The following is a 17,404-nucleotide window of genomic DNA, read 5'->3' as shown; positions in this document are numbered from 1 at the left end:
TCCAGGGTAGGTCCCTAAAGCAGTCCTACATTGAATTCAAAGCTAACTGGCAACTTCTGCAACGCCGCTGGTGCCAAACTGTATTGGTCTCTGCCGTTCCTGTTGATTCATCAGGGAGCCTGATACCTGGACAACAGCTTGCTCTCCCTATTGTACTGCACTGGCTTGAATATCACGTAGACAGCTAGGACGCAATGTCTATGGTAGACCCCGACCAACAACGCCTTAGAGTGAATGTGGAGAGAATGTTTCATCTAGTGGGGGAGTGTAGGACCAGAGGGCATAGCCTCAGAATACAAAGGAGGAATTTCTTTAGCCAAAAGATGTTGAGTCTGTGGAACTCATTGTCAGCGAGTTAAGGGGCTACGTCATTGGGCATAATTAGAAGCGGAGGTTGATACAGCATCAAAGATTATAGGGAGAAAGGAGGAGAATGGGGTTGAGAGGGATCATAAGTCAGCTGTGATGGAATGGTGGAGCAGCTGTTTTATAGTCTTAAAAGGGATCAAATTAAATCTCCCATACCACTGCATGATCTCAAACATCCATTTGGATTAGGAATGATGTAGGACAAGATGGTATTTCTATATATGATTCAGGAAGTCATGATGGAAAATGCCTATATGGAATTGATCATCTCCATGCCATTTATGCTTGTCTTTACTGAGAGGAAAGCATTTGGATGAAGCACTAGAAGCCTGTCCAAATGAGATGAGATGACAGATTAATTTAAAATTGCTGAATTTACAAGCAATTTTGTAAGAGGTCAACACATTTAAGATTCCTACCTTTGGTACCTCCAGTTAACCTGAAGGCCATCAAAGAACGAATGATCCCAAAGGCCTCCACTGTCAACAGGGTATGCACCTTCCCAGTATTTGCATCTGGACGCAGCAACTCCAGGATTTTCCCCCTGGAAACAACGATCTCCTGCATTTTGGTGCCTATATTGAAACATATGAATCAGAAGGACAATTCTGAAACTTCTATACCATAAAGCCCAAAAACTTAGCATTAACAGTTCTGCAAAATAATCTCCTGCAGCTAGAATTGCAGATTTTTACATCTTTGCATTGTACTGCTGCAACAAAACATCAAATTTCATGTAACACAAGTCAGTGATAATTCTGAAAAAAAGTCAAACAGGACCCGAATTCAAAACATTCTAAATACAGTGAATGATTAAGCCAAAGTCAGCGTATAAAAAAAGCTAGGATCAAGTGTAAATAAAAGTCGTCTCATTAGGCTTTGGAATTCAAAGAAAGCACCGGAACACATCCTACAGTCCACCAGCATAACTGAGTATTACAGGTGTCACTTGCAGTGTTTCCACTTCTTATTGATGCACCAGCAAACTGATGGCACAATCTATCCCACTAACAGAAGTCAAACCAAACCAGCTTGTCTGCAGATTCTTACCCGAGAAGTTTCCATGAATGGCATGTGATATGCCAGTTGCTCTTTGAAGGGTCAGATTATATAAAAACATGATTCCACAATTTCTTTTATCACAAATAAAGAGAGTAAGATCCCGCTTCCAGTGTTTAAGAGATGTTGCAGACAAAATACAAATCGAATCTATAAATTTTAATTACAAGAACAAAAGAAAATTAACAACACAAAGACACAATGCAATTGAAAACTGTTCCAACATTAACTTTGCTTTTTTCTATTGATGCTGTCTGACCTGAGCATTTCTAGTTTATATTGCTTCAGGACCACAAGGTAACTGGAAAACTTAAATGTTCAAATCTACAGCCCAGATGCCACAACTTTTATTTTCCTTGGAGAGAAATGCATGGGAAGCCAGTACTTTATGCCCCCCCCCCCCCGCCTCCCGTTCTAATTACATCCCCCTCCCCCGCTCCCCGTTCCAATTACCCCCCTTCCCCCGCCTCCCGTTCTAGTTATCTCCCCCTCCCCAGCATCCCGTTCCAATTACCCCTGATCCCCATTCCAATAACCTCCCCTTCCCCCGCCTCCCGTTCTAGTTATCTCCTCCTCCCCAGCATCCCGTTCCAATTACCTCCCGATCCCCATTCCAATAACCTCCCCTTCCCCCCACCTCCCGTTCTAGTTATCTCCCCCTCCCCAGCATCCCGTTCCAATTACCCCCCCCCGATCCCCATTCCAATAACCTCCCCTCCCCCCCCGCCTCCCGTTCTAGTTATCTCCCCCTCCCCAGCATCCCGTTCCAATTACCTCCCGATCCCCATTCCAATAACCTCCCCTTCCCCCCACCTCCCGTTCTAATTACCTCCCCCTCCACCTCGTTCCGATCATCTCCCCCTCCCCAGCATCCCGTTCCAATTACCCCCCCCAATCCCCATTCCAATAACCTCCCCTTCCCCCGCCTCCCGTTCTAGTTATCTCCCCCTCCCCAGCATCCCGTTCCAATTACCTCCCCCCCCCCCGGGCGTCCCGTTCCACTAAACTCTCCCACCCCCGGAGTCCTATTTTTACCCACGGCCCGCCCGCCTGCAAGACGGGGGACAATGTGCTGCCACCTAGGCCCGAAAACCTAACCCGTCTCTGAACACCTATTGGCGGCCGCCTCCCTGAAATATCGCCAGATTAGGCTGGGCCGCGATGCCTGGGATCGGCGGCAGCCACCCTACCTGCGGAGGGAGTCCGGATGCGGCCGATGCGCGCTCAGACTCGGCAGGACATCCTCCCCTCAGCGCGCCATCCTTCCCTCTCCGGCCCAGGGTCCTGTCCGTCTGCACGGCTGGCCTGCGCCCGCCTGACGCGGCCCTTCGGCACAGACAAGCTCAAAGGCGAATACACCCTTCGGCACACTGCTCCTCGTAGTCAAGTAATTACAAATTATGTCGCAAAGCAACTCTCACACATTTGAACACCCTTACGGAGAGTTGTGAAGTATTTTCGTCAGGCAGCTATTCAGACACATGGACAAGATGGCCAAGTCCCTCGATCAGGGTACAAGCCTGTCGGCGGTTTCAGCCCGCTCGTTTCCGTTCCTCACTCTCGTTTCGAATTGCAGCATGATTTGCTATGTAACATAATTTGTATTATTTTTATATAAATTACATAAAATTTTTATATTTATATATAATTTCCTTTTTAAAAGAATTTTTTTTACACTTCTGAATTAAGTTAAGAAGGCACTATCGAATTGGTCACCCCTCTCTTTATTGTTGATTGGCTGATTAATTCTATAAAAATGAATATGTTGCCTAAATTTTTATATTTATTTCAGGCCGTAGCTGCTTTTATTCCTAAATCGTTTTTTGATTCCCTGGATTCTATTATATCTTATATATGGAAAAATAAAATTTCTCGATTAAATAAAGTTCATCTTCAAAAAGCTAAAAAGAATGGAGGTTTAGCCTTACCCAATTTTAGATTTTATTACTGTGCAGTCAATATACGGAATCTTACATTTTGGTTATATTAATCAAGAGGACTGTCTGGTCTGGGTTTCCAGCTAATTCTGTTAATAAATTTTCTATTATTTCTCTTCTCGGATCCTCAATTCCTTTATCTTTAAGTAACTTAACTGATAATTTTGTAGTTACACACTTTGAGGATTTGGGTACAATTTAGAAAATATTTTGGTTTATTGAGTTTTTCACTTTCAAGTCCCTTTTTTTCTAACTATTTTTTCAAACCGTCTATGACTGATGTAGTTTTTAAAGAATGGAATAGATTGAGTACAGGTATTAAATGTTTTCAGGATTTGTTTGTTGGAGATAGTCTCTCTTCATTTGTACAACTGTCAGCTAAATATAGCCTACACAAAACCCACTTTTTTTTGATATTTACAAATTAGAGACTTTTTGTGTTCTCAAGTACATGCATTTCTTAAAATTCCAGATAAAAATTTACTTGATAAAATTTTTAATTTGAAACCCTTCCATAATAGATCTATTTCTAATATTTACGGTATGTTGTTGGGAATGAGAAAGATTCCTTTAGAAAAAATTAAAAATCTCTGGGAACAAAATTTACAGATTCCAATTTCTGAGGATACTTGGAATGAAATTTTTTAATTGGTTAATACCTCATCGTTATGTGCCGTCACTCCCTTCTACAATTTAAAGTGGTTCATAGGGCCCACATGACTAAAGATAAGCTGTCTCATATTTATTCTGATATATCTCCCTATAGAGATTGATGGCACAATGGAGAAGTTTCACTAATTCATATGTTTTGGACTTGTGCGAGTCTTGAAAAATTTGGAAGGAAGTATTCCAAACTTTTTTGGTGCTTCTTAAAGTAAATTTTAAACCTAATCCTTTGACTGCCTTAGTTGGTGTTGTTGGAGGAAATGACATTATTTTGGAGACACACGATTTGCACGTTTTGGCTTTTATTTCTCTTATAGCCAGGAGGGCATTGTTGCTTAAGTGGAAGGATGCCACTTTGTCTACTCATACTCATTGGTTGCATGACGTTATGTCGTTTTTAAATTTAGAGAAGATTCACTGTTCAATTTCTGAACCAAGAAAATATTTTTAACACTGTGGGGACCTTTTTTGAATTATTTTCAAAATCTTTGATTTGCTATTAAGCACAGATGTTGGCTGATAATATGTTTCACATATCATAAGGATTTTTTTCCTTTTCTTTTTTATAACCAAACAGCGTTTTTTTTTTCTGGTAGTGGGTTTAGATTTTTTTTTGTATAATAAAATTATCTCTTTTCAATATTATGTTTAAATTTAATTTATATGGATATGGGGTAATGAGACAATATTTGTGATTCCAATATATTGTAATCGATATATAATATATATCCTACTATACTCTGTATTCTTTTATGTAAGATCAATAAAAATATTGAAAAAGAAAAGTACGCAGGTTGTCATTACACAGTGCATTGAGCTAGAATAAGATAAAACAACAATGCAGAAAAACGTGTAAAAGCTACTGAAAAAGTGCAGAGTGAATAAATGATAAATTGTAAGATCATAAGGTAGATTGTGAGAGCAAGAGTACATTTTATCACGTAAGAGTGGAATAGAAACTGTTCTTGAACCTGGTATTACATGCTATCAGGCTCTTGTATCTTCTGCCCAATGGGTGAGAGAATGGCCAGTGTGGGTGGGGACTTTGATTATGCTGGTTGCTTTACGGAGGCAGGGAGAAGCATGGACATAGAAGAGAGGCTGGTTCCTGTGATGTGCTGAGCGAAGTTGAAAACTCCTTTCTTGCAGTCATTTGTCATACAAAAATGGTACGCATCGAAAGAGAATGGTTTCTATGGTTCATGAATAAAAATTGTTAAGAGTTGACAGGTGCTTGCTGAATGTCTTTATAGCCTCCTGAAGAGGTAGAGGTGTTGGTGAGCTTTCTTGTCCAAGACATCAATATAGTTGAACCAAGACAGGCTTTTGGGAACTTGAAGCTCTCAATCCTCCCAACCTCAGCACCATTGATACAGATAGGAACACGTGCATCACCCCTGTTTCTAAAGTCAATGACCAGCTCCTTTGTTAACATACAGAGGAAGGTTATTGTCATGACAACATGTCACTAAGGTCTCTATCTCCTTCCTGTACTCTGACTCATCATTACTTGAAGCCGACTACAGTGGTATCATTGGTATCATCTGCAAACTTGTAGATGGAGATAGAGAAGAAGCTGGCCACACTGTCATGAGTTTACAGGGAGTAGAGTCAGGAGCTAAGGATGCAGCACTGGTCAGAATAATTGTGTGGGAGTGTTGCTCCCTATTACTGATTGTGGTCTCTTTGTAAGAAAGTCAAGTATCCAGATGCAGAGTGAGGCACTCACTCCCACGAGGGCCAGTAACTCCTAAGTATGCAAGACATGAGTTCAAGGCCTGTCATTGCTATCGACAAGTCCTGGATCAATGCTAAAGATCGCAGGCTGAAGCTCAATCAGAAGCCCGGAAGTTGAGGCCCGATAGCTGGAGCCTTGAGTCTACAAGTCCACTGGGGAAGTCAAGGGCTCAATATCTGTGAATCGTTAAGTCCACTGGAAGCTGGTGACTGCAGACGGCCTGTCCTGGAGTTGTAGGACAGTGTATGGGTATGGGTGGGAGGAATGTTTTACTGTTGTTCTTCTGTTGCTTGCTGTGTTCTGTTTTTTCGTTTTCCATGTTGTTTTGCCAAGCATTTTGGGCATGTTACTTTGCTACCAGAATGTATGGCAACACTTACAGGCTGTTCTCAGGTTGTGTTGGTTGTTGATGCAAGTACCACATTTCACTGTATATTTCAATGGGCATGTGATAAGTGAATTTGAATCAGTAGGGGCAGAGAGATGGTGTCTGCTGCAGACATGTTTCAGTGTGTCGAGGTGGACTGGAAAGCTGGAGCTGATGTGTGCCATGACCAGCCTCTCGAGCACTTCATCATGATGGTGATGTTATAGCCAACAAGCAGTAGTCACTAAGGCACATTTTCTTGCTTTTCTTGGGTATGTGGAAGTCAGTGCTCTTCTTAAAGCAGGAGAGAACCACAGCCTGAAGCAGGGAGAGATTAAAAATTTATTCTTCAGAATCATAATTATTATCTCTTGCTTATGCAACATGAAATTTGATGTTTTGCAGCAGCAGTACAGTGTAAAGATATAAAAATCTACAGATAACAAACATAAATAATGTAACATTCACAGACCATCCAGAAATTTGAAGTCAGAGGGGAAGCTGTTGTTCCTATGTCACTGTGTGGGTCTTCAGACTCCTGGACCTCCTCCCTGATGGTAGTTCTAAGGATATCCAAAAGTGCCCCTTGAACTTCCAATCATAGACGATCTAAAATAACCATGATTAGTCAAAGAGTTGAAGGGTCTTGACCCAAAATGTCATCTGCCCTATTCATAAATACTGCCTGACACACTGAATTCCTCCAGCAATATTGATGTTGTTGCATAGCTGAGGGTAGGGGTAACTAATGCTTATTTTCTTTCTAGGTGTACATTTATGGTCTTTCCATACAAGGTCATTACCAATATTGTCAAGTCTGTTCTGGCACAGATAATCCACACAGTCCAAACCTGTAAAGTAAACATTAGGAAAATTTCTGATAATGTTGTACTGCTCAGGGACACCAACAACTACATGTGGGACATGTCTGTTGGGCCTGCGCCGGGGAAGATCTTTGATAGGATATTGTATACACTTACAGAGTGCTTGTGCTCTCCAAAATGGAGAGGGAATCAGAAATTGGATACAACTGCTCCACTTAGACATCAGAGGCACGGTCCAAATTAACAGGTGGTTAACAAGAAAGCTTCTCCATCATGTCTGAAGTCAGACAAGATCACTCACTTTTGTTTTATTTCTGTGTTGTACTGTAGAAGCCACCAGTATATAGACATAAGACAGGTCAAAATGCCAGGCAGTGGATGCATTCAGATCAACACTTCCCTGTAGATGGAGATCATTGTCATCTTCTTCTCAAACCCATGGCTAATACAGAGATTTAAAGTTGTGAGCAGTTTGAATTGGCTTTGTAGTCCAGAGTCAATTGCACCCAAAATGAGGTCATATTCTTTGGCAAATGGCCCAACTAATGCTCTGTTCTCTTTATTATCAAGCCTATCCATCTGATTCTGTGGGAGATCTGATTCAGACAGTTCAAGGCATGCAACAATTGACTAGAGCAGATGGCAAAGGTAGAACGAAAATTGGGAACATGGCAGGAGTGCTCTCTCTCAATGGCAGGCAAGAACCTGGTCATCAAGTGCAAGATGATCTTGGTGTTACTGTATGCGTCACAGGTGTGGCCCAAATTCCACTCCTGTGCCATGGCAGCCAACCAAACAGCCTTCCAAAATGTCCACAGATCTAAAATGGATAATGTCCACTGAGTTGTGATGTATGGTCTCCAGCGAAAAGGGAGAAAATATACCAAAATGGTCCTCATCCTGATTTTGTTTGTGGGTGCATCGAACTGTGTAGAACAAGAGCACACAAGTAACAAATGTCACTCAGTGCTGAAGTTTGCTGTAGTTGGCCTCATCAGCAAAAATGTTGAGTTGGCATACAGAGAGGAGGTAGAGAAGCTCATGAAATGCCATGAGAACAACTTGAGTCTCAATGTAGACGAGACAAGAGAGAGGATTATCGGCTTCTGGAAGGCACAGTTATAGTCACTGGACAACAAGATTGATGACCTAAGGGGCAGGATTGCTGTAATGGAGGAAAATGAGCAATTGTTGCAGTTCATGGGGACATGGCTCAATCCGGACATGCTGGGCACTTTCATAATACCCAGCTACTTCTCAATACACTAAATGGACAGGACTGCTAATCTAGAGAAGGCAAACGATGGGGTTCTGTGTTTCCTGATAAACTCCTTGTTATGCTCAAAGTTCAAAGTCACCCTGTGATTCATTTTCATATGGGCATCCTCAGGAAATCCAAGACACATAATGGAATCAATGAAATACTGCACTCAGCAGGATGGACAAGCAATTGATGTGCAAAATATGGCGCTGGCAAACAATGATTCCCCAGGTGACATCTTCCAGATAGTCAATTATTTCACCATTTCGACTCCTTCACTTATTATTTTATCTTAGTTGTGTATTGGAAACTATTGAAGCCTGTCCCTTAACATTTGGCATTCAATCCAGTGATCTAGCACTCTGCTGCTCCCAAGAAAATTCCAGGAAAAGACTATGAGCGCTAGTTGTCCCAAATGGGAGACCAGAGTTGGGAAAATGGGCCCATGATTAATTGCATTTCTCAGCAATCAAAGCATTGAGGAAGATAGAAACATCAAGGTGAAGACGGAGGAGGCTGGGTCGGCAGTCGCTCTTAATGGGTCGGGCTGGGGTTCACTCCTTATGGGAGGCCATAACAAGCTGGAGGTCACTCCCCACAGAAGGCCACATTGGGCTGGAGGTTGGGAGGCCACATCTCGGCAGATGAAAGCCCCAAGGAAGGGCTGAGTTTGAGCCATTGTTCTCCTTGATGCTGATGGAAGATGTTTTCACAATTACAGAAACGTAAAAACATAGAAAACCTACAGCACAATACAGGCCCTTCAGCCTACTAAGTTGTGCTGAACATGTCATTACCTTAGAAATTACTAGGCTTACCCATAGCCCTCAATTTTTCTAAGCTCTGTGTACCTGTCCAAAAGACTCTTAAAAGACCCTATCGTATCTGCCTCCACCTCCGTTGCCGGCAGCCCATTCCACGCACTCACCACTCTGCATAAAAAACATACTCCTGACATCTCCTCTGTATCTACTCACTAGCACCTTAAACTTGTGTCAACCATTTCAGCCCTGGGAAAAAGCCTCTGACTATCCACATGATCAATGCCGCTCATCATCTTGTACATTTCTATCATGTCATCTCTCATCTTCTGGAGTTCCAAGGAGAGAAGGCCAAATTCACTCAACCTATTCTCATAAGGCATGCTCCCCAATCCAGGCAACATCCTTGTAAATCCCCTCTGCACCCTTTCTATGGCTTCCATATCCTTCCTGCAGTGAGGCAACCAGAAATGAGCACAGTAATCCAAGTGGAGTCTGACCAGGGTCCTATATAGCTGCAACATTACCTCTTGGCTCCTAAATTCAATTCCATGATTGATGAAGGCCAATACTCCGTATGCCTTCTTAATCACAGAATCAACCTGCGCAGCTGCTTTGAGCTTCCTATGGACTCAGACCCCAAGATCCCTCTGATCCTCCACACAGCCGAGAGTCTTAACATAAATACTATATTCTGCCATCATATTTGACTTACCAAAATGAACCACTTCACTCTTATCTGGGTTGAACTCCATCTGCCACTTCTTAGCCCAGTTTTGCATCCTATCAATGACCCACTGTAACTTCTGACAGCCCTCCACACTATCCACAACACCCCCAACCTTTGTGTCATCTTACTAACTTACTAACCAATCCCTCCACCTCCTCATCCAGGTGATTTATAAAAATCACGAAGACTAAGGGTCCCAGAACAGATCCTGGAGGCACTTGACTGGTGATCAACCTCCATGCAGAATATGACCTGTCTACAACCATTCTTTGCCTTCTGTGGGAAAGCCTGTTCTGGATCCACAAAGCAATGTCCCCCTGGATCCCATGCCTCCTTACTTTCTCAATAAGCCTTGCATGGAGTACCTTATCAAATGCCTTCCTGAAATCCATATACACTACATCTACTGCTCTTCCTTCATTGATGTGTCTTCATCTGGTTCCTTCATAACATTCTCAAAAAATTCAATCAGGCTCATAAAGCACCACCTGCCCTTGACAAAGCCATGCCGACTATTCCTAATCATGTTATACCTTTCCAAATGTTCATAAATCCTGCCTCTCAGGATCTTCTCCATCAACTTACCAACCACTGAGGTAAGACTCACTGGTCTATAATTTCCTGGGCTATCTCTACTCCCTTTCTTGAATAAAGGAACAACATTTGCCACCCTCCAATCCTCCGGAATCTATCCCATCCCTATTGATGATGCAAAGATCATCACCAGAGGCTCAGCAATCTTCACCCTTGCCTCCCACAGTAGCCTGGAGTACATCTCATCTGGTTCCAGTGATTTATCCAACTTGATACTTTCCAAAAGCTCCAGCACATCCTCTGTCTTGATATCTACATGCTCAAGCTTTTCAGTCCACTCCAAGTCATCACTATAATCACCAAGATCCTTTTCCATAGTGAATACTGAAGCAAAGTATTCATAAGTACCTCTGTTATTTCCTCCAGTTCCATACACACTTTCCCACTGTCACACTTGATAGGTCCCATTCTTTCACATCTTATCCTCTTGCTCTTCACATACTCGTAGAATGCCTTGGTGTTATCCTTAATCCTGCCCGCCAAGGCCTTCTCATGGCCCCTTCTGGCTCTCCTGATTTCCTTCTTAAGCTCCTTCCTGTTAGCCTTATAATCTTCTAGATTTCTGACATTACCTAGCTCTCTTGACTTGTTGTAAGCTTTTCTTTTCTTCTTGACTAGATTTATTACAGCCTTTGTACACCACAGTTCCTGTACCCTATCATAACTTCCCTGTCTCATTGGAACATACCTATGCAGAACTCCACACAAATATTCCCTGAACATTTGCCACATTTCTTCTTTACTTTTCCCTGAGAACATGTTTCCAATTTAAGCTTCCAATTTCCTGCCTGATAGCCTCATAATTTCTCTTACTCCAATTAAACGCTTTCCTAACTTGTCTGTTCCTATCCCTCTCCAATGCTATTGTAAAGGAGATAGAATTATGATCATCATCTCCAAAATGCTCTCCCACTGAGAGATCTGACACCTGACCAGGTACATTTCCCAATACCAAATCAAGTACAGCCTCTTCTCTTGTAGGTTTAGCTACATATTGTGTCAAGAAACCTTCCTGAACACACCTGACAAACTCTACCCCATCTAAACCCCTTGCTTTAGGGAGATGCCAATCGATATTTGGGAAATTAAAATCTCCCATCATGACAACTCTGTTATTATTACACCTTTCCAGGATCTGTTTCCCTATCTGCTCCTCGATATACCTGTTATTATCGGGCAGCCTATAAAAAACATCCAGTAAAGTTATTGATCCCTTCCTGTTCCTAACCTCCACCCACAGAGACTCTGTAGACAATCCCTCCATGGCGTCCACCTTTTCTGCAGTCATGACACTATCTCTGATCAACAATGCCACACACCCACCTCTTTTGCCTCTCTCCCTGTCCTTTCTGAAACATCTAAAACCCAGCACTTGAAGTAACCATTCCTGTCCCTGAGCCACCCAAATCTCTGTAATGGCCACCACATCATATCTCCAAATACTGATCCACACTCAAAGCTCATCCGCTTTGTTCACAACACTCTTTGTGTTAAAATAGACACATCTCAAACCATTGGTCTGAGCGTGTCCCTTCCCTATCACCTGCCTATCCTCCCTCACACTGTCCACAAGCTTTCTCGATTTGTGAGCCAATCGCCCCTTCCCCAGTCTCTTCAGTTTGGGTCCCACCCACCAATTCTGAGACATATGTGATTATCTGTGTGGACTGTAGTTTATATTGGTTTCCTTCAGTTTTTCTGTGTTCACTTTAATGTTGTAGATTGATGGGTGGGCAATATGCTACTTCTGTTGGGTGAGGAAAGGGTTGGGGGTTTGATGTTATTGTTGCTGTTTTTTGGTTGAGGGAGGGGTTGAGGGTTAGGGGTTTGATGCTTCAGCTGTCATGTCTGTGTCTGGGTGGGCAATCTGTTCGGTTTTGTGCGGAGGAGAGGTTGCTGGTTAGGGGTTTGATGTCTGTGTCTGGGTGGGCAATCTGTTCGGTTTTGTGCGGAGGAGAGGTTGCTAGTTAGGGGTTTGATGTCTGTGTCTGTGTGGGCAATCTGTTCGGTTTTGTGCGGAGGAGAGGTTGCTGGTTAGGGGTTTGATGTCTGTGTCTGGGTGGGCAATCTTCGGTTTTGTGGGGTTCATGGTTTGTGAGTTTTGTTTCTTTTTCTCTTTCATGTGGGGGGGGGGGTCCTCAACGATTAGAACCATAGAACATTACAGCACAGCAACAGGCCCTTTGGCTCTTCTTGGCTGTGTCGAACCATTCTTCTGCCTAGTCCCGCTGACCTGCACCTGGCCCATATCCCTCCATACACTTCTCATCCATGTACCTATCCAAGTTTTTCTTAAATGTCAAAAGTGAGCACACATTCACCACTTCATCTGGCAGCTCATTCCACACTCCCACCACTGTCTGCGTGAAGAAGCCCCCCCCCCCAATGTTCCCTTTAAACTTTTCCCCCTTCACCCTTAAACCATGTCCTCTGGTTTTTTTCTCCCCTAGCCTCAGTGGAAAAAGCCTGCTTGCATTCACTCTATCTATACCAGCCATAATTTTATATACCTCTATCAAATCACCCCTCATTCTCCTACGCTCCAGGGAATAAAGTCCTAACCTATTCAACCTTTCTCTGTAACTCAGTTTCTCAAGTCCCGGCAACATCCTTGTAAACCTTCTCTGCACTCTTCTCTGCCTTATTAATATCTTTCCTGTAATTCAGTGACCAGACCTGTACACAATATTCCAAATTCGGCCTCACCAATGCCATATACAACGTCACCATAACATTCCAAGGTTTTTCTGTATTTTATGGATATCTGGAGAAAGCAAATCTCAGAGTTGTATTCTGCATACCTACTTCGATAATAAAATGAACCCTTGAACCTTTGAAAAGAAAACAAACTGTGCAAATAAGAAAGAATACATAAATAATAATAATAACAACAACAACAACAACAACAACAATAATAGAGTGGGAGACCTCATCCTAGAAACAGAAAGATTTCTTGTGGCAGTACAGGACCAGATGGTTAACACAAAAAAAAAATCAAAAGTACATAATAAAAGGCCAACAAATTTTGAATGTGCTCAGATTAACATTGTCACGACCACGGATTCGGCAGCGCAGCAGATGCGGCAAATGCACTCATGAATATGCACGTGTCAGCTAATTATTATTTCATTGTGATAGTATTTAACTCCATGCTTCGCTGCTCATTTGTATTCGGCCTTGCCTGAGAAACTGGACTGTTGAGTCAACTGATTCTGAAGACTAGCGGTATTCTTTTTATTTCTAGTTGTTCTTTTCAGCCGCCATGTAGGCTTCGTTCTCCATTTGAGAGTTTTAGTTAATGTTAATTAACTAAATTGTTAATTTAGTTAATTGTTTTCTTTTCCTTTTAACACCATTCACATTAAAGTTTGTGAACTATCGACCCGCTTCAGTGTCTCTCACTCCGCACTTAGGCCGTATCCAAAACTAGTGACAGCAAGTCTTGATCACACAAAGATGGACCCTTCAAAGAGAGACCAGCTGACCTTGGCCATGAGATTCATTGGTCAGAGTGGTTCGTCAAGGCAGCAATGTTCTGTTGGGATTCCTATGTATGAACTCTTGTTTCTGTGATAAAAGGATCTTGCCAACTAATGGACCCAGCAAAGTTTGAACAGTGATGTTTTGACATTGGTGGCTTGAGGAGAGGATGCCTTTATTCTCGGTGTGTGTCCTGACTCTTCATTCCGAGAGTCCCGAGTCTACATTCCAAGCTTCTTGAGTCCACACTGTGGACAAGATTTGAAAAGGTTCCTTCTCCAGGTTTCAAGTTTTACGTTTTCAAGGTTTCCCAAGGACTTATTTCTATGTTCCCAAGGTTTTTACTTTTCAGATTGTTTCCAAGAGTTATTCAATGTCCTCCCCATCTCGAGGACTCCCAAGCCTCCCTCTTGGCCCCACCCGAGGTTTCTTGATCTCACTTGAGGTTCCCTGGTCTCAGTCTGTTGAGTTTTCCTGGTTTCTCAGGATTCCAGGTCCCCCAGTCTCTCTGGATCCCCAAGTTTCCCTGCCTCTTGAGTTCCCCATGCCTCTCTCTCAAGTTCCCCAGGTCTCTCAAGTTATCAGTTGTCCTGGGCCATCAGGTGCCAGGGATCCGGTAGTGACTACCTCAGGTGCCAGCGATAGGGAGGGGATCCTGTAGTGACTACCTCAGGTGCCAGCGATAGGGAGGGGATCCTGTAGTGACCACCTCAGGTGCCAGGGATAGGGAGGGGATCCAGTAGTGACTACCTCAGGTGCCAGCGATAGGGAGGGGATCCAGTAGTGACTACCTCAGGTGCCAGCGATAGGGAGGGGATCCGGTAGTGACTACCTCAGGTGCCAGCGATAGGGAGGGGATCCGGTAGTGACTACCTCAGGTGCCAGGGATAGGGAGGGGATCCGGTAGTGACTACCTCAGGTGCCAGGGATAGGGAGGGGATCCGGTAGTGACTACCTCAGGTGCCAGCGATAGGGAGGGGATCCGGTAGTGACTACCTCAGGTGCCAGGGAAAGGGAGGGGATCCGGTAGTGACTACCTCAGGTGCCAGGGATAGGGAGGGGATCCGGTAGTGACTACCTCAGGTGCCAGGGATAGGGAGGGGATCCGGTAGTGACTACCTCAGGTGCCAGGGATAGGGAGGGGATCCTGTAGTGACTACCTCAGGTGCCAGGGATAGGGAGGGGATCCTGTAGTGACTACCTCAGGTGCCAGGGATAGGGAGGGGATCCGGTAGTGACTACCTCAGGTGCCAGCGATAGGGAGGGGATCCAGTAGTGACTACCTCAGGTGCCAGGGATAGGGAGGGGATCCGGTAGTGACTACCTCAGGTGCCAGGGATAGGGAGGGGATCCTGTAGTGACTACCTCAGGTGCCAGGGATAGGGAGGGGATCCTGTAGTGACTACCTCAGGTGCCAGCGATAGGGAGGGGATCCTGTAGTGACTACCTCAGGTGCCAGGGATAGGGAGGGGATCCTGTAGTGACTACCTCAGGTGCCAGCCATAGGGAGGGGTTCCTGTAGTGACTACCTCAGGTGCCAGCCATAGGGAGGGGATCCTGTAGTGACTACCTCAGGTGCCAGGGATAGGGAGGGGATCCGGTAGTGACTACCTCAGGTGCCAGCGATAGGGAGGGGATCCTGTAGTGACTACCTCAGGTGCCAGCGATAGGGAGGGGATCCGGTAGTGACTACCTCAGGTGCCAGGGATAGGGAGGGGATCCAGTAGTAACTACCTCAGGTGCCAGGGATAGGGAGGGGATCCGGTAGTGACTACCTCAGGTGCCAGGGATAGGGAGGGGATCCTGTAGTGAGTACCTCAGGTGCCAGGGATAGGGAGGGGATCCGGTAGTGACTACCTCAGGTGCCAGCGATAGGGAGGGGATCCGGTAGTGACTACCTCAGGTGCCAGGGATAGGGAGGGGATCCGGAAGTGACTACCTCAGGTGCCAGCGATAGGGAGGGGATCCGGTAGTGACTACCTCAGGTGCCAGCGATAGGGAGGGGATCCGGTAGTGACTACCTCAGGTGCCAGGGATAGGGAGGGGATCCGGAAGTGACTACCTCAGGTGCCAGGGATAGGGAGGGGATCCGGTAGTGACTACCTCAGGTGCCAGGGATAGGGAGGGGATCCGGTAGTGACTACCTCAGGTGCCAGCGATAGGGAGGGGATCCGGTAGTGACTACCTCAGGTGCCAGGGATAGGGAGGGGATCCTGTAGTGACTACCTCAGGTGCCAGCGATAGGGAGGGGATCCGGTAGTGACTACCTCAGGTGCCAGCAATAGGGAGGGGATCCAGTAGTGACTACCTCAGGTGCCAGCGATAGGGAGGGGATCCAGTAGTGACTACCTCAGGTGCCAGGGATAGGGAGGGGATCCTGTAGTGACTACCTCAGGTGCCAGCGATAGGGAGGGGATCCGGTAGTGACTACCTCAGGTGCCAGGGATAGGGAGGGGATCCGGTAGTGACTACCTCAGGTGCCAGCGATAGGGAGGGGATCCGGTAGTGACTACCTCAGGTGCCAGGGACTAGACCGGATAATTTTGTAAACGCCGGTTTCGCGTAAAAACGATAGGCGTCCACACTATGCATTTTTGAAAATATCTCTATCTGCACTGAAACGGAGATATTGGCGAATCTCCTCCTCCTGCGCATGTGCAGGACACATCTACCGAAAACAAGTGACATGTTTGGTGTTGAATCTCGCCGTAGAAGTGCGTGTTTGTGTAGTTACAGACTAGAAAAACTTAAATGACGGGCAGCTGTTGGCTTTCGTGCAGGAGAACTTAAAACTGAAAAAAAAACAAATACTGGAGCGTATGGCAGCAACTGACAGGGAGTTCACGGACAGATTGACCCGGCTGACGACAAACTTTGAAAAACTTACTAACTCTGTTGTATTAATAAAGCACCCTGTTAAATGTATAAAACATGTCTGCATCAATATTATCTTGTATTTCCATGCAATGTTACATTAGGCTGCTACACATCTATTGTCAGAGAAGTACTTGCATAAATAGGTAAACTACCTTCATAAGAGCAAGGACAGAAAACAGGGCAAAGTGAGTATACTTATTTATTCAGTAAGTTATGGGTCAAAGTATTTGGTGAGTACATTTCTAACTCTTCTGGCTTCAGTCTCGTTGCCATCTGTTCTGAAATTGTTTGGTTGCATTCAAGAAAACAGTGAAATGGCGCGCTGCCATCTGACAGCGTTTTCAGATTTCTCCGGTTACCCCGCCCGCACTGATCTGCCCAAGCAGTGTTTTCAAAGATATCCACCTTGGAATGCGTTTTTGAAAAGCTCCGGTTTCAGGAGATGAAAACATTTGTTTTAGTGTGGATGGAGGGTAAAAACGAAGAGAAAAAGCTTCGGTTACGGATTTATCCAGTGTAGTGTGGATGTTGCCTCAGATTCTGTGTTAGTTTTATTCTTGAAGCAGATGTCCAATTAGCTCCTCATTTTGAGAATGATTCATCTTGTGGTCGAGCTACCTCTGTATAAGCTCTTGTTTCTATCTCTACGTGGAAGCCTTTGGCTCCAATATTGGCAATTAGCTACCAGCATCACTGAAGGACATCTTGGACAAGTCCCTCAGTTGGGACTTCCAGCGGACA

At 44.5% G+C, this 17,404-nt stretch overlaps 1 protein-coding gene across 1 annotated transcript in view; it reads right to left on the bottom strand.

Moving 5' to 3' along the window:
* Positions 1 to 2,772, bottom strand: part of sf3b3 (splicing factor 3b, subunit 3) — a 53,569-nt gene extending 50,797 nt beyond the window's left edge. The window contains exons 1-3 of the mRNA XM_059992506.1: positions 2,619 to 2,772; positions 1,420 to 1,578; positions 789 to 944 (exon numbers count right to left, since the gene is read on the bottom strand). Coding sequence (XP_059848489.1) covers positions 789 to 944; positions 1,420 to 1,489 — 226 coding nt within the window. The 5' untranslated portion in view covers positions 1,490 to 1,578; positions 2,619 to 2,772. The remainder of the gene's footprint in view (positions 1 to 788; positions 945 to 1,419; positions 1,579 to 2,618) is intronic.
* Between the last annotated feature and the right edge of the window lie 14,632 nt (positions 2,773 to 17,404).

This window comes from Hypanus sabinus, chromosome 17, assembly GCF_030144855.1.
Source record: "Hypanus sabinus isolate sHypSab1 chromosome 17, sHypSab1.hap1, whole genome shotgun sequence".
In the NCBI taxonomy this organism is placed as follows: Eukaryota; Metazoa; Chordata; class Chondrichthyes; order Myliobatiformes; family Dasyatidae; genus Hypanus; species Hypanus sabinus.
This window is presented reverse-complemented; position numbering and strand designations above follow the sequence as displayed.